Below are 17,776 nucleotides of genomic sequence, written 5' to 3'. Positions count from 1 at the left end.
CACATTTAGAACCTCACTTACAAATCCCGACAGGACCAAAATTTTGCCTACTAATGGCCATAATTTATGATGTGTGGATCAACATGCGCTCATTGGGCAACAGCTTCCTGAGTGCTTAACGAGCATAAAGTCGAACACTTCCGGACATTAATTGGGCTAGCCAGCGATGGTAAAGTGCTTATAGAGGGCTTTACATTGTTAGTATGTGAATTACTCCTTATTAGTAAGGTTAGAAGCGGGGGAGAGGAAAAAGCATCAGAGGATGACCAGACTTTGCCCCTCTTGCTGCGTTTTTAATCATGGCCGATAATGTAGAAATTTTAAGGGTCCCGTATAACTAATGCTGAGTGATGTTGTGATGTTGGATATTGAAAGCTGTGTTTAAGAAAAAAATAGAAGCAACCGTAGATGTTGATGGGCCATGTTGTGCTGCAGAGCGCGGGCTATCAAAGTTAGGCCTTCAGCACAAGAACACATCAAAGCGTAAGAATTCAACCAATAATAATAATAATAATAATAATAATAATAATAATAATAATAATAATAATAATAATAATAATAATAATATTAATAATAGCTTAGTTTATGCCTTCGTTGCGCATCACCATATAAAACTACAAATTCAGGGCATATAACACTGAGGAATTAATTATGAATGATCTTTATTAATTCCCATGGTTAGAAACAGGATGTTAGGGTATTGATAGTAATTTATATTTTTACTTTTCCTGGTTCACGCATTCGTCGCTGGACATAATGTTCTTTTAAAAATTGTGGAAACGCGCACCAAACGGTTCCTCTCCTCCCTGCATCAAATGTCGTGCGCGTAATTTGCCTCACGGGCCGCAATAAAACACTAAAACACAAGGGAAAGAATGACCTTTCTAATTCTGCACACTGACACAAGCTCTCCTGCATTCCAGTCTCTCCAGTCCGCACATTGGCTTTACTGTTCAGCTTTTATTTACAAATCCCAAATTAGACGCTCTTGTTCTTTCTGGTTGTGTGTGTGTGTGAGTAGTGTTGTGTGTGTGTGTGTGTGTGTGTTGTGTGTGTGTGTGTGTGTGTAAATAACAATAAGGAAAATCTGTGGTTGAGAACTCAAATAATTCGAGTGGATTTTGATGGAATAGAGATTGCTGAAAATTGTGTTAATCTGAAACACTTTGCAGTGTGGAATAAATTATGCCGACTACTTGGTGACGACAGCAGAAATGGTTAAACAAAGGAAAGCTTTCACAAATCTATTGCACATTCCGTTTCTGCCACCATGAGGGCGGATTGACTAAAAATATAATATCACAAACTTCAATTTTATTTGCGTTTTGTTCATATTTACTTTGGTGGGATTCAAGTTCCAGTCAAAGTGGGGGAACTGACTTTTTTAATGTTTGCAACAATTTGGTCTCCTTTGAAATTACACCACACTGAAGGGTAGAAGTTCACTAAACAAACTGGGACCCCGAGTAGTTTACTCCTGCTATAAGTGTTGGTTTAACCTCCGTCATCAAGTGATTTCGTTTCTGGATATCAAAAAGAAGAGGGGAAAAAGAACAGTCCCAGGACGGAAATTTAGGAAAACTGCAGGCTCCAACTTTTGCGCTTTATTTGCCTCAAATCTGTGCGACGCGGATGTCACATATGGTCACAAATAGTTGAAGGGAAACTTTTACTGCACCAGCTACTTCCTTCTCTTTGTTCTTGTCTCTTTTATGGGCTATTCAGGATCCCAAACAACAGACCAAACAGTGTTGCACGTTTAGGCTGCACGAATTCACTCCATTGAAGAAATCAATGAGGTGAACCAATAGGCTGTTGCAGCCAGTGGGGCTGCGTTTAACAGACTTTTTCAATAGCGTTATTGATTGTTGTTGTTATTATTATTATATTGCTATCTGATGCGGCTTGTTTAAAAAAAATAAAATAAATTAAAGTAAATTAAAAAACAAAACAAAAACCGGCCACATTAATTTGGAAAACTACTTCGAAAGCACGTGTGGCGTTTTAGTTTTAATTCATCTGAAAAGTTTTTCTAAAATGAAAATGAAAATTAGCGCACTGCGATCTCGTCTAATGCAGATTTTGGAGGCAGCTCGTTTAGGTCAAAACACGTGATCAAGTTTTTCTAGAATTCTGCAAAACGCCTCTAAAGTAATTTCCAAACCCATCATTTGGTGCTGAGATAATAATCGGTTCCCGTTTCCTCTGTGTGTGTGTCACAGGAATGTCAAAGCACGATCACAAGGAGAGAGAGAAAAAAGAGACTGGAACATCTGCATAAGCATTTTAACATGTTGCCTATTACATTTTTTGCTTAATTAATTTGAAGTAAAGTGTTCTTTATTGTGAGTTTGAACAGACTATACCTGAGAAATAGCAGTGAGCATTGATGAGCAGGTTTGCACGATCGCACAACTGATTGGATTCTTTTTTCAAGATGGTGGCAGAAGTCATCTTCACAGGAGCATTTTTTTTCATTCTTTTTTCCCCTTTCTGTGCCATACCTGTCCTGCACGCGATTGTGTCTTTGCTTTGCCTCCACACGCTGTGCAGTGCTTTTTGATTCTTAGCGGGAGAGATTGCTGCCTGTGTTTCAAGGCTTTGCTGCAGAGATAGTTGTTGGTGAGCTGGGGAACGTCACTTGTTTTATTGCCCTCACAGAAGAGAGACCATAAACGCATTCTTACCGCCGACACCCTCCCCCAGGTCACTGCAAAAGCATGGAAATTGGAAAGTCGTTGATATGGCTGAGATAAACAGCAGTGTATGTTGTATTATGGATTAAAACTGGGTATAGGACACACACATGCGCACACACGATCACTCACACGAGAACTTAGTATGACAGTTCATGGCTTTGCATTAGTAAACAGCTTTAATATCCGTGTTATTTTTTCTATTGGTCACTATTTAATAGGCATTTTGTATAATATTTCACGTGTTTTTCATTAGAATTCTCCATCTCCTTCCTTCCTCTGAATGTGGTCTCTGTCCTGAATGACATTGGCCACGCTTTCCATCTTGCTTTCTGCTTAAACGACACATGCTCATAAACTTCAAGCCAAAAACTTCTCACTCAGCCAAGCTGTATAGTGTGCCACTCCAAGTCTACGTTGTGTTTATCGACATTTAGCCGTAATGTTCAAGCTCTGAGCTAAAAGCTACAGTTTCTCCTCAACTCCTGCCTCTCAATTGGTTGAGAATGGTCAGCTGACATTGTCATATTGTCTCTCACCGAGCCAAGCCTCGGCTATAACACTCGGGTTTGTGCGTCTTAACCGGAGATTGGAAATTAATAATATTGAATCCTCAAAGTAGCTCACGTCCAGTTACAGAGGCAGAAAGTCGAGGAAAAAAAGAAGACCTTGGAGAAAGGTGTGGTTGGTTGACACAGAGGGGAAGGAGATTTACTGAGAAGGAGATTGAAAAGAGACCGATAAAGAAGTGGGGAGAGTTGGAGAGAGGGTTACAAGCAAGGTATGAATTCTTATTTCGCGAACCCGTCGCTCTCCTGCCATTTATCCGGTGGTCAAGATGTTTTGCCTAACGTACCCCTAAACTCCACCACCTATGACACAGTTAGACATTTTTCGTCGTACGGTGCCGCTGTGACCCAGAATCGGATATATGCACCTTTCTACTCTCCTCAAGATAATGTGGTGTTTGGGTCTGGCAGGGCACAGTATGAGTATGGATCAAACGTGTTTCTTCAAGACAAGGACGTGCTTCCCAGCTGCAGACAAACAAATATGGGACTCAATACACAAAGCCACATTGCTCAAGAGTACAGTCTGGATCAAGGAAGAGCAGCAGCTCAGGAGCAGAAAAGTAACATCCCGATCTACCCGTGGATGCAGCGAATGAACTCACACGGCGGTGAGTTTTACTACGACAAATAAATTAAGGAAATGGGCCAGTTTTACGATATGTCTTACCAAGAGAGCAAGTTACTTTTTATGGCCCCATAAAACATTACTGTATCCCCTCGACTTGTAGATGGGCCTTAACATGTGCAAACAAACAGCTTTCATTTTAAGAATGATATAGTAGCCATAATCAGTAGAGTGAGATAGAGAGACTACTTAAGAAGCTTTAATAATTTTAGATAATACAGCAAAGATATCCTTTGAGATATATTTTCCCCTTCCAGTTAAAATGCGTTTATTTTTCTCTGTGGATTTAGATTGCAATTATGAATCTAACAACGAGGCAAAAAAAAAAAAAAAATAACCAACTTATGCTCAGTTGCCTCCAAGTATGAACAGACTCCAGGCAGAGGCACGTTTTATTTGAAACCCAAACGTGACTTCGCGCTGTTAAAGCTTAAATGAGTGACTTTACTTTGTCTCCCAGCAGGAGTCGGCTACGGGACAGACAGACGCAGAGGACGACAAATATACTCTCGTTACCAAACGCTTGAGCTGGAGAAGGAATTTCATTTCAATCGCTACCTGACCAGGCGCAGACGCATCGAGATCGCGAATGCGCTTTGTTTAACAGAGCGGCAGATCAAAATCTGGTTTCAGAACCGACGCATGAAATGGAAGAAAGAGAGCAACCTGACCTCCACGGTGACAGGAACTGAACAGACAGGAGCGTCTCAAGAGCAGGAACGCAATGGCGCAATGGAAGAAGGGAAGGATGAAGACAAGAAGAAAGAATAGCTCAAAATAATAATAATAATAAAAAATTATAAAAACCACACGATGACCATTACAAACCAACATAACTACCTAAAAATCTACATGGACTCGAGAGCGACTTCACCGCATGATTGCTACCACGCAGCTCTCACCAATTTTATTTCGTGTTGGACCACAGGAGTGTTGATCCTTAGAAATCCAAAATTATTTCAGCCACAGTTTGGCCGCTGTGTTGTGTGGAGAACTGAGGGTTTTTTGTTTTTGTTTTGTTTTTTATTGCAAATATCACACTTGTATTGTGGAAATAAAAAGAAGTATTAATTTCTACCTATCTTCCTATGCCAGGAAATCTGTATATTTACCTACCCCCCTCTCACACACCCATCCATCACTGTGAAACTCTTTGATCACCTCACTATAATACAGTGTTGATCTGACTAAACTCATTACTGTACATGCGCATTCCATGGAGGCAAAAGAGCGGGCGGACACTTGATCACAATGTAATCTATTACTTGAATCGTCCGCAGGAAAATGGGCCCTGCATCAAACTAAAAGTAGTAGTCTCCAGTCCGAACACACACATGCACACACAGACACGCACAGACACACACGCACACACACGCGCGCGCGCGAACACACACAAACAAACAAAAACCATAATGTCTGTACATGATAAAAGTAACGGTATATAACGTAAATCCCGTGGAAACGTAATGTGCATTTAGCCGCTTTGGTAGACGCTGCATAACATAAGATCATTGACCATTTGACACAACATGCTTCCTCGTGAGATAGATTTGTACACTAGTAATTCTTCACCTTTGTTTGAGAGTCAAACATTAATGTTTTGTCATAACTGTGTATCACGGAATAAAATGTTTGTAAAACTTTCACCTTCGTCTTGTCTGTTTCATGAGTCAGATGAAGACAGATCCCATAAATACGTAATAAAAATACGAAGAGATTTCCTAAACGTGGACTGTGAAAGTTTGCTATTTCTTTCTTCTTTTGCTTTTCTTTAAATTTTAAAGATTTTTTTTGTCGTGGCCTGTTTGGTCCGGAAGCTGTGTAGGCAAGAAAGGGAGGATTTGACGTTAAACATATATTTTTAAGCAATTTTTGTTTCTCCAAAACATGAGACCTGTTTGTTCGACGCCGATATTGGTATGGCACAGGAATTAGCTACTGTTAAGCTACTGTTAAACACGATAACATCCCCGTAGCTGTAGTAATATAAACTCCCAACAACGTTCAAGTTTCAAGTCCATCCGCGTAGATATATTTTAACCTAGCTTTATTATTATTATTATTATTATTATTATTATTATTATTATTATTATTATTATTATTATTATTATTATTATTATTATTATTATTATTATTGGTGATGGTGGACTGGCAGCGGGTCCAGGGCACAGAGCTGACCGGTCTTGACCGTCTTGCCCCATACCAGACACCAGATGACGCTCTTGTCTTACTGTCCTGCCCTTTTTGCGCTAAAGATCCCTGCCTGGTCCTCAACAACCAACAGCTCAAAGTTTACCGGACACGTTTCTCCTATTCATCAATATCCCCATTGAGTATCAAAGCCAATTTATGACTGGCCAACATGCGCACGTGATCCCGTACAAATACCCCATATTTGGGCAGCCCACGTCGGATCAAGAATTAAAAAAAGATACCAAAGCCTACTCCACCTATAAATCCTGGATTATTTTTTAGGGCAGACAGCTGTGAATTTTCCAAAAGCGGCAACAAAGAAAAGCAATGATCAACAAAAACAAGGAAATACCCGCAACGTGTAGCCCGCAGCCCTGTCTAGTTTAAAAAGAAAGTGTCGGTGGTAGTTTGAAATGAGCTCTGTTGACAGCTCCAGTCTCAGGCAAACAAGCGAGACAAGTTCTCCTAACACTATGTTTAGTTTCGATCTATCTGGGCGCGTGTCCAGCCATTATGAGGGTGTTAATGTGAACGGGATATTCTCTTGTCCCGTCCCCACGACCTCTGTTCAACGGGAGGAGATGAAAACTAGCCTGCGTGGCAATACGGATATTCCACTCCCGTCAGGACCACAAATAACCATGGTCTCCAGTAGCTCGTCTGTGGACGCCAGCGGGCTCAGCTACGGCAGCAGTAAGCTGCTCGGACGTGGGGCTGGCAGAGACCCGGAGAGAAGCGCAAAATCCGGCGGCAACATGAGCCAGGAGAGCGACAGAAACGCGGATAACACGCAGTCCGTGAAACGAAACACAAACGTGAACCAGCCTGAGGATAGTGAGCAGCGACCACAGATTTATCCATGGATGACAAAACTGCACATGAGCCACGGTAAAGTTTGCATATTTTCTAAAGTGCAGCTAAGATGCTTTCCCTTATTCACCCTTAACGCTACAACACTTCTTTTTGCCCGTTCCAGTGTCCCTCTTGAGTTTTATAGGCCAAACGCAGGAAATAATAAAAACTCGCGGTCATAAATTTTATGACAAAGGCATCCATTGCTCGTAAACCTGCTCTGTTACGGTGAAGATGTGATCTGCGCTGTGATTTATGGTGGCATAATTGGATAAGAGAACAAAAATGCGATAAAACTATGGAATAATATTACAAATGCAGCATTAAGTATTAGTTTTTGCCATGCTTCGTTTATAGACTTGGTCTAGCTATGTGTTTTGCATCAGCACACACACTGTGAGAGAGAAGCTTTAGCCTTAAATTGAACTCTGTCAAACACCAATGCCCTGACCCAATCATGAACTTTTCACCTCTAAAAGATCTGAATAGGCATGCTTCTTCTCTATGCCTTCAAACCACTGGCGTACTGTTGAGGCAGCGAGACGTACAGGGAGCACATTTGCTGCAAAAGATGCTGTTTTTATTATGAGCCTCCATATGCAAATATCTAGAAACACACTGCAGGGTTGTTGAAATTATTTTATTTTTTCCAAAAGCACAGCTCCGTTGCTTTGCACGCATGTACCCACGGAAATCTGAAAAAAGTATCTGGAAAACATCACTTTCTTCAACCCAGTTTTTCTCCCCCCCCCCCGCCCCCTCCTTTTTTTTTTATAGTTTACATATCTGCTTCTCCCCCACAACATCCTACTCCAGTGCATCGTTATTAAACCGAGGCCAGGGTTTTATCGAGAGGCCCACATATTTTTAGTTATCAACTTCTAAGCATTAAATCATGATAAGATGCATTAAGTAATATTTTGTATTTTTTATGTTTTGCTGTGAAAGGATTAAGTGGGCCCTCTTCCCCTGCACTGAGCATATTTATATTAAGGGTCTAGTTAACCATCCTTATCTGCATGAACATAAATTTTTATTGCACAAGTCCACAGTAAGTAATATCAGGTTAAAATTAGGTTATATAAAGATTTTTGATCTTTTAAATGGGGGTTGAAGGGGATTTAAATTAATGGATCCTTGCTTGTAGTGCTTATGGGTATCCAGGCTTTGTAATAACATGTAATAGTAATGAATGTAATGATATTATTAGCCTATTATTTATATTCCACTTATTTTTTTTCCACTCTAATGCTGCTGAAAGCTAACTTATTTTAATACCACTTCAGAATCGGAGGGTAAGCGGTCCAGGACCAGTTACACCCGCTATCAGACTCTGGAGCTGGAGAAAGAGTTTCACTTCAACCGGTACCTGAGCCGCCGCAGGCGCATAGAGATCGCCCACACTCTGTGTCTAAACGAGAGGCAGATCAAAATCTGGTTCCAGAACAGACGAATGAAGTGGAAGAAGGACTCAAAAATCAAAGTGAAGGAGTAAAAATGGCATCAGCGAACGCGGTGCATGCAGCACGTTTTCAGCCCCTCACTGCACAATGCTGGAGTGCCGCCTGACCTTCGGATGAACTGCTAGGAGCAATGACATCACGACACCGCTCTGTGTGCTTCATCACCAATTATGTGTCACTTGCTGCAGTTTGGGACCTAATGTATTGAATATCGCTCACTTTGATCAATCGGTTTACATTTCTAAATTAATTTGCTGCCCATGCGATGATAGCCTCACTTTACTGCACGAGAGGAACAGGGGGTCGAGGGTTAGCTGGAACCGTCCCGCTGCAAAGCTTTGGTCTGCAGTACACTGAAAAGGTGCACACAAACACTAAAAGAAGAAAAAAATAAAATGTTCTTAAATTATGTAAGCGAGAGGTAACCTGAATAGCTCCCAACTTTATATCACCATGCATCAAAGGGGTCAGTGAATCAAATAAAGTCAAAATAAATACTAATTCTGACTTATCTGAAAATCCTTAGCAACAGTTAAGTTGTCTTACAAATACTACTTCTCTCCATTTTTTTCTTTTTCTTTGAAATTTACTCTGTGACATGTTGCATTTAGGATGCTGTTGAATGTGTGTTCAATAAGCAATGTCCTCGTGAGTGGATTTCGTGTGAAGACACCATCCCTGTTGTCTGTCATATTCTTGTGACTCTTGAATCATTATGTACAATTCAGTGGCTGTTTGTGATAATGTTGTAATGTGCAATGGAACAATTTCTCTTCCCTCCTTTGTAAACTTAAGGTGCCTGATTAACACTGGGCCTACAATAACTGATAGATGGCCTGTTCGTTGATTGTAACCAATAAAGACTCATTAAAAGTAAGGGAATTCCCTGCTGTCAGCATGCACGTTTATTATTATTATTATTATTATTATTATTTATTATTATTATTTAAAACACATTTCGAGGGTTGGCTGGCGGAATTCAGTTCACTATCAAAGCCATTTATAAATGCGTTGTCCCATTTGAGCCACGAAATCAACAGATTTTCATTGACTCACAAACGCGCTCGGAAGTCTAAGGCCCCCATAAAACTTTATTGCCCCCTTCTCCAGCACTCCACCACACGCACACTCCGTTTCCTGTTTTGTCAGGGAAGGAAGGGACGCACTTGCCTGTGATAACACTCACCCACGACACAACGTGGATGCAAAACTTTGGTTTCCTGTGACCGCACACTGGCGCGTCATCACCGCTGAGGCCATATGGCTACTTTTGTCATGTCGCCTTGCTCTTTAATCCTGCTATCATTACACTGCTGTTAAAACATCGCTATGTGGTAGCATAGCGGACATAAAATCACGCCATTGTTGAATGTAGCGGCAGTTTTAGTAGAAGAAGTGGCGTGACGCAGAATAGCCCAAGGTTATGAGGTAATTCTGTCTAGCACTACTTAAAGAAAATAAAAATCAACTCACCTCTTAAACTAATAGCTTCCTATTGACTTCCTTGACGGTTATGAGAACCGGTCAGCGCAGCGTCCACTTTCTCTGCGCTCTGTTGGGCCTAACCTATACATGGACAACGCATTCAATCCCTTTTTGTATGTCTTTCTTTTAGGGTATTTTAAAGTTTACAAGGTTACATATGCCAATTGCCTCAAGCAGGGCCTGTGAATGGTGCATAGGAAGCACGTGGTGTCATTTAAGTGGGTTTTATGGCCTGGAAGAGCTGACAAACCTTCGATATATACACATCATATATAATCTTAACTGTCCGGAATCGCAGCTGCCTGCTTCCCCTTATCGGAGGAAGAAAGGGCTTTGTGGCAGTGAGGATGCAGTACCTTTCTTTGGACTGTGTAGTCGAGTGGTGCGGAGGACTGAGAGCTGTTGCAGTAAGTTGGTTTTTACTTTGCCTACAGGCCTGCGCGCTGTGCCGCTCACTGAACTGCGTAGTTTTTGTTTTATATTGTAACTGAATGCGTGACTGTTAAACAGATTAGAGCCTAAATTGACGCTATGTACTAATTCGCAGCGAGTATTTATGAAACTGTGCCATATTTTTAAGCACCCGGAAAAAATGATTGTTTTCACACGTTTTATTGTATCTTTGCTCTTTTATAATATTCAAAAAGTTTCTCGTACGGATATATCGATCACTGATATTTTGTGTTAAGGAGCCACGTTTTAAACCATTATTAGCCTTTTATTTGAAGGCTGTTGCATTTTATTCTTGGCAAATTACAGAATATAGGCCTACGCATATTTTCATGCGGTGGATGTGATTTGATTCAACAGTTTTCTTCTTAATGTCAGAGTGAGAAAATAATATATTTAGGTGTGTGTGTGTGTGTGTGTGTGTGTGTGTGTGTGTGTGTGTGTGTGTGTGTGGTGTGTGTGTGTGTGTGTGTGTGTGTGTGTGTGTGTGTGTGTGTGTGTGTGTGTGTGTGTTGTGTGAGAAAGAGAGAAGGAGAGAGAGAGAGAAAGGGAGGAGGAAAATGAAAGTTCAGGCAGAACTATCAAAAATAATCTGGCGTCCCGTCTCACTAACCACTACACCCTCTCTCTCCCTCTCATTTCCAATATCCCCCTCGTACTCTTACCTCCATGTGACATACGGAAATTCTAAATAAAAGCGCCGTGGTTTCAGACGCTTGGATGGAAGAAAATGCGCTTTTTTGAAAATATACACAGCGTTTTGAAGCATATTTTGTGACATTTGTTCTGTGTTGTTCTGTGTTGTGCTAAAAGGTGGCTCTGATGGTTAAAAGAATGCATTAGTTCACAAAATGAGGCTTATTAGTGCAAAACCACCTGACTACCATGACTCGAAGTTACTGTTTGCACTCATCAGCCGATGTTCATATTGTTTTAGGGTCATGTCTGGGCCAAAGGAACAGGCTTGAGTCAAAGGCATTTTTGCAGTTCAAATATGCCATTATCCAAACTGAAATATTACGAAAGGCAGCACTAGTGTTAGCTCGAGGCGTGCATGTGCATGTTTTGCAGAAATGTGTTATCAGTCTTAAAACTATGTGATCTTATAACCTAAACGAGTTTCTGCTTTTCTTTAGGCTACATTATTTTAAAAACGTCCTAGAAAGTAGTTCAGCTTAGAAAAGCTGCTCTTTCTTCAATGTGTGAAACTGCGAATGGATGACTCTAACAGTAAGACTTTTTGGGTGTGTTCAGCTATGCTGTTAGGCACAAGGTGAATCAGGAATTTACAGGCTGTAAATGCTGCATAATGTGAGAATTAAAAATCACAAAACAAAGTATTTGAGTCAGCTTTCTTCCAAATGAGGAGTTTCGAGGCTTTAGGTTGTGCACAAATGCACTGAAGGCTGACCACTTACCGCATCTCTCCAGACCTGGCTTTACAAACCTATTTTTAATATTTTCTTTATGTGGAATACGTAAAGTCTGTCCTGGTTTGCTTTCAGGTGTGCAGGGGAAAAATTATACACTTTCAATAGGGGGCACTGTATAACACGCTGCTGTGTGAGTGATACACTGCGGGGGCAACGTGTCCAAGTCAGGGCATTGTTAGTTCCTCTTTCTTCTCATTATTATTTTTTATTTCCTCCTTTTTTCAAAAGCAATTTCGTTGCTTTTTTACGTAATACAGACATTTGTCATATCCCATTAACTCCCATAACTCTCGCACTAAAATGAAACAAAACAAAAGGAAAATATTTGTTTTCCTGCAGAAATGACTAGTAAATATATTTTTTCTTTTACAATAAATTAGAAACAAATATTAACGTGTGTTTTGCCACATCCATGGGGCTACAGGGCGCTTATTACAATCGAACTAATTTTACTCTCAGTACTTTTTAGGCACTTTGAATGAAAGACCTGGTTTAACCTCACAAAAACTAGGACAGACCTTTCCAAAAACACTCTTATAGCATCACAATAAAAGTGAAATGGCACAAACATCCGTTTTCACTGCCATGTTCTGAGCTGTCGTATTCCTTTCTTTGACCTGTGGAGCTGACATTGTCATCATTCAAACCTCGGAGGTCATTTCCGGGTGAACACAAACATCCTTTTGTCTGAGCCCAAATAAAAACCATAAAGTCCTATTACATCGGTTGTTTTGTTTAACTCAGCAAGAATTGATTTACAATGTGAAGACAAACTAGTTGTTTTGTTTTTTTTTGAATTATCATTGACTCTCCGCCATAATTCCACAGCGCTCTGGAAGTCCTGGGATTTCTATTCTTAGAAAATTTGCCCAAGGAAATACCAAAATGGTTGTAAATTTACTTTTACTGTCTGAAAATGACCCGTCCTAAATTTTCGCCCTCGGTCCCAGTTCTGCAGCAGCCCTACACATGTCAGAGCTTTTCTAGGACAGCCTCGCTTAAGTAGATAGCAGAGGATATGAGAGGCAAAGGGACGGACTGACGGGTCATTAGGAAAAAAGGAAACACATGCAAACAGTTTCTTTCTGTATTTGAACTTTGAGTGATTTACTGTAGGAAACACGAAGGAAATCATTATAATGAAATACATTTGTGGCTTTCGATTGTATTATATAATCTCCTTTTCATATTTGTATGTGGCCAATTTATATATTTAGATTTATTTTTAGATTATACAGTGGCTTTTTAAAATTGGAGCAAAAACCGGAAATATGGTACGGACACCGCATATGTTTATGGCATCTTCAAATGCGTGACAAATAGGTTGCTTCGTTAATTTAGAGAACACTGAGTAACATTTTCTTTCTATTCTTTTTTTTTTGAGGGGGGGGGGTGTCTAATACATGTTTTAAAAATAAAATATTAATTGAACAAATTATAAAGCTAATTTCTTCCTCGAGAATTTTATTTTTGCAGTTTGGGTGCAAAAATTCATTTTGTCACTTAATGAGGAAATTTTTTATGGACCTTTATGAACCATTTTGTCATGATTACCCTTTTAATTCTTTTCGTTCTTTCTCTCTATTTTTCAGGCATTTCAACGAGCCAACGTGAGTGAGACTGCGGATTTAATAGTAAGTGTTACGCATTGCCCCACGCTTATCTGCCTACCTTTATTTGAGAGTAAAGCTTGTCTGGCGGAGTTGCTTTTTCAATGACAGCAACCACCTTAATATCTGCACTTCCACTTAATTTATCCAGACACTCTGGCGTTATGTTCTGTGTCTCGTTTCTTACGATTTCCAACATTGGACGCCTAAACAAAAACTTAAGATGGAATTACCATCCTATCCTCTCAACTTCTTGCAGTGCCAGTTAGCCGGATTTAACTGCGCAGTGAGTCTTATGAACCACATCATTGCTTCGAAACCAACCAACTGTTTATAGGAGGAATCTGGTTTCTGAAACCGCCTTTGCTCCCTTGGCTGCTGCTTTTTAAAGAGTATTCATATCCAACTAGTCTCCAGTCTGTCTGCACTTCATTAAAACTTTTTATTTTAACTGGACGATACAGCTTAACGTTATTACACCTGGGGAGAGTAAACGTGGAAAGGCTATTAGGTTAAGAGTTTGATTAAAAGCGCATCGTAACCGTTTTCATCAGGGAGCACAATATTGCTGCACTGTCTGCATCCAGGTCAGGTACTCGGCCACCAAATTAAAAAAAAGAAAAAAGAAAAAGAGCAGCACTGCGTGGACAGAACGACCTCCACATAGTTTTGCACAGATTTATTTTGTTTACATATGTACATGTGTGAACACGCTTGTAAGGCTGTTATTTTGCAGGGGAGGAAAAGGGAAAGCTTAATTTCTCAAATGAACAAATGAAACATCAAATTAGTCTGCCTGAGGGCCTCATTTTTTGTACTTCTACATTATAACTAGTTATTGAACTAGGTGCACGATCTGAAAGCCATTTGTGGGGAGAAAGAATTCATTGCTGTCTCTCCATCAATAATCCTTGGCAGTGAACTATTGGAACCAGTCAAACGCGAGGGGTGAAACGCGGGTCAGGCTGTCTAACTAATATTAAAATGCGTCCGCCAGAGCGCATGGGGCGAGAGGGAGTAGGTGGTGTGTATGTAGCTCCTTTCACACTGGTTGTGTGCACGACAAACAGCATGTCTTTTGATGAGAATATGAAAAAAATCCAAATGAATATGAGTTAGATTTTTTTGTTACCACTTCTCGGGAGTTCACTGTGTGTGTTGGGGCGGGAGGCTTTGTTAATCAATTTTAAAAAATCAAATTGATGCGCGGGATGCTGGCGGAGAAATATGTAGATTGAGATGTTTTTTGACAGTGTTTGAAGCACCCTGTGCATCACCGCTCTAATCAATTCCATTGATTCACAATCTGAGCATGTTTGCTGTTTTTAATAACCCCGAAACAGGTCACATGTCTGATATTGCATTTTTCATCCGAGGCTTTTCTCATTAGCTTCCAGAGTGGCAGCAAGAAAGGTTACCGAGCGGTCAGTATGGTAATAGCAAGCAGAAGAAATGGTTGGGAACAATAGAAACTTATTTTTCATGTGTGCTGTCACGCCGTCCCTTTGTATCCCTCGTGTTTGTAGCTGAATATTCATATAGGAGGCACCTCAAAGGCAGAGGCTGAATGTTGAGAAAAGAGACCCTTTCTGTTCTCTGCGTACGGCGTCTTTATGCTTTGTGTGTGTGTGTGTGTGTGTGTGTGTGTGTGTGTGTGTGTGTGTGTGTGTGTGTGTGTGTGTGTGTGTAGGCATACGTGTGCACTCACGGATATTTTATTTTTAGAGAAAGGACCTAAAATGTGTGTTTTCCCTTGCTTGTAGATGTATCCATAGCAGGAGTGGGGTTGTTTGTGGCTTTGCTTCTTGAATCCTGATAAACAGAATCCGCTTTGACGCACGCTTTCTGTGGTATTTCCACTGTGATGCTTCTTGTGACACGACTGTGAAATGCACGATAACCTGCTTGCCACAGATATTTGCCCGGGAGATGACCTTTTACAGTGTCTAACCTAAAACACATTAGTTGTCTATATGTATACCCTGTAGAACCGAATTTGTGTGAAGTACAAGCAGTCGCAAATACGTCTCTACAGGAATACATGGGCAACTGAAATACCACGCCAGTCGATGAATTGTTCTGCATCTGCTTCCCTTCACGTCTCTCTGGCATTTTTTTCTTCCTGCTTTTGCATATACAAGCATCAACGATGATACATATAGCCTGCATCCACCCCATCCACGGGCTCTGGCAGTGCAATAACGCTGTCACAAAGTGTATTCATAGCTCAGACAGCCACAGATTGTGTAGGTAGGCCACAGAGAACGTGCAGTGTGCGGCTACTACTGTGTCAGACCCTGTAAAACACGTTAGGAACCAGGGGTCGTTTAAAAGTGACTGATTTACGGCTTTTATTGCTCTATAAAACGCCTCTAACATCCTCACTAGGGGTAATAGAAATGTCGTGCGCATTCTTTACAAACAGTACAGCCGGAATTATGATAAGCAATTTCACCTCGTTTTTAAACGTATTATTTAACTGCTGCTGTGAAAATAGATGCTTAACTTGTAATGTGATGGTTTGAATGGAAATATATCATTGTATTATTATTATTATTATTATTATTATTATTATTATTATTATTATTATTATTATTATTATTATTATTATTATTATTATTATTATTATTACTCTCCACCTGAAGACATATATGTGAAACATGGGGGTGTTGAGGTGATAGGGAGGTTAACTTCACTCTGTCTGCCTACAGCTGACTCTGAGAAAACAATGGGAACATGACAAGTTTATACACCCAGGCAGTATCAGTTTACAATAAAACAACAGACCACCAGTGCTGTATGCCTTGGCTCATGGTCAGTGCTTCAGCCAGGGTTAGCATGCAACATTTTCAGGGTGGATTTGCCTAAAGGCTGCTGAACAAAAGAAAATGTTGTAATACTTTCAGTGTTTGTATTTTACTGTTTAAATTCTAGTTTGAAGCATTGCGTAACCATGTTTGTTTCCTAATCATCGGGATGTTGCATTCTGCAGTTCTTCTTCAGCACTTCTTGTAGTTTCAATGGCCTGTCTCATCTGCCTAACAGTGTTGTTTTTGCTCACATAGATGCTGTTCATTGATTGTTCCTGCGCTTTTATTTGGGCCATTACAAAGCTCAGAAACATGTGCACCAGGTAACAGATAAGGGCTTTTTCAAGCTGTAAAACTGCAGTCAGAAGAAGAGGGAATTAGCACCACTCAAGATCACAAGGACTGGTGGCTGATTTCTATTTACACGTGTCGTGAATTGCTATCCTGCATTTAGGACAGATGTTCACTTAGTCAAGAGTGTGTACAGCAGACTCTCTTGTCTGCAGCAACTTCACAGTGACACAATACTGGTCCTGCAGTTAAATCAGCAGCTCATTACACCCTCTGCTCTGTGACATAATAGTGATGTAGTTTCACTGCTGGCTGGTTTGTGAGCTCCTGAATGCTTCTCTGCAGGGTTGTGTGCCCCTGATCTGTGACATCATATTAGTGATATTATGTAAGTTTGATCAGTTGGATGTTTGACGCCTGCTTAGCCCACATTTGTGTTGCAGTTTTGTTGTGTCTATGACATTTTCGTCTGTGGCATGTCAGGGTTTACATTCAAATTTGGATTTATGCAATGTTTTGTTTTCTATGGTTGCTTTGTTGTGTTGTGCCTTATGGAAGCAAAGGTTAGAGATTAAAAGAGTTTAGCTTTGTCTTTCTGTAGGATAGAATAGAAGCACCATGGATGCACTCTTAAAATCTTTAATGTTGTAAAGCATTTTGCAGCTTTTGTTCCAACAGATTTTGGCTACTGTGACTTTAAAGCAGCAACCTCAGATACAGAATCCTTCTGTAATTCAGTCCCAGTCTTAATGCTATATACTGGGATATTCATAACTGAGTCATTTGTATCTTTTAAATCTTTTTTGTTATATTTTGTAATTTTGTAATATACGGTATGATTTAATTTAGTTTAGTTAGTTACTGTTCTTACTGTCTTGGAGCTACTGTGGCCACATAATTTCCGCAGGGATTAATAAAGCATTCGGATTCTGATTATTCTTACCAATTTTCATTTAAAAGCTGAAAAAATCCATACAAGTGTGTAGTTTTAAAGAAATTAATATGGATTCGAAATAGATAGACCTAAATTTCTCATTGTTGAAGAACCTGCCACTGAGGCAGATTGTTTCTCTCTGTCCACTTCTGTCCAGCACCACAAATGATCAGTCTTCATCTCCTCAAAAGCTGGAGACCATTCACCTCTCCACCTCTCCACTGACATTCATAATCACGATGTCCTACCCATGTTACTGCTGAAATGTTTTATAGGAGAGAAAGAAAGAAAGAAAGAAAGAAAGAAAGAAAGAAAGAAAGAAAGAAAGAAAGAAAGAAAGAAAGAAAGAAAGAAAGAAAGAA

At 40.1% G+C, this 17,776-nt stretch overlaps 3 protein-coding genes across 8 annotated transcripts in view; all 3 read left to right on the top strand.

Moving 5' to 3' along the window:
- hoxc10a (homeobox C10a) overlaps positions 1-17,776 on the top strand; it is a 55,233-nt gene that overhangs the window by 26,359 nt on the left and 11,098 nt on the right. For 2 of the 5 annotated variants that reach the window (XM_042227545.1, XM_014339075.2), the window contains 2 exons: positions 13,362-13,403; positions 17,572-17,770. The exons of 1 other annotated variant lie outside the window; for it this stretch is intronic. The gene's annotated coding sequence lies outside the window, so the exon portion shown is untranslated. Of the gene's footprint in view, positions 1-13,361; positions 13,404-17,571; positions 17,771-17,776 lie in introns of those variants that run through there. 2 more of the 5 variants (XM_014339062.2, XM_005914725.3) reach the window with 1 other exon arrangement.
- Positions 1,045-6,484, top strand: hoxc6a (homeobox C6a). 2 transcript variants are annotated; one of them, XM_005914723.3, is made up of 2 exons: positions 1,045-3,876; positions 4,357-6,484. In XM_005914723.3, the coding sequence occupies exons 1-2, from the start codon at positions 3,480-3,482 to the stop codon at positions 4,662-4,664; spliced, it is 705 nt and encodes a 234-aa protein (XP_005914785.1). In that variant the 5' UTR covers positions 1,045-3,479; the 3' UTR covers positions 4,665-6,484. The 2 variants fall into 2 exon arrangements, with proteins under 2 accessions (XP_005914785.1, XP_005914784.1); XM_005914722.3 differs by having other exon boundaries at positions 4,354-6,484.
- Positions 6,728-8,433, top strand: hoxc5a (homeobox C5a). The gene is made up of 2 exons (XM_042227416.1): positions 6,728-6,920; positions 8,225-8,433. Exons 1-2 carry the CDS (start codon positions 6,728-6,730, stop codon positions 8,431-8,433), a joined length of 402 nt encoding a protein of 133 aa, XP_042083350.1.

The sequence above is a fragment of the Haplochromis burtoni genome, unplaced genomic scaffold, assembly GCF_018398535.1.
Source record: "Haplochromis burtoni strain Fernald_Lab_line unplaced genomic scaffold, NCSU_Asbu1 Contig_9, whole genome shotgun sequence".
NCBI lineage: Eukaryota > Metazoa > Chordata > Actinopteri > Cichliformes > Cichlidae > Haplochromis > Haplochromis burtoni.
This window is presented reverse-complemented; position numbering and strand designations above follow the sequence as displayed.

Coding starts and splice junctions, on each gene's coding strand:
- hoxc6a (XM_005914722.3), top strand. CDS start 3,480: ATGAATTCTTATTTCGCGAACCCGTCGCTCTCCTGCCATTTATCCGGT. Junction 3,877..4,353: donor GCGAATGAACTCACACGGCG/GTGAGTTTTACT, acceptor TTTGTCTCCCAG/CAGGAGTCGGCTACGGGACA.
- hoxc5a (XM_042227416.1), top strand. CDS start 6,728: ATGGTCTCCAGTAGCTCGTCTGTGGACGCCAGCGGGCTCAGCTACGGC. Junction 6,921..8,224: donor CGTGAACCAGCCTGAGGATA/GTGAGCAGCGAC, acceptor ATACCACTTCAG/AATCGGAGGGTAAGCGGTCC.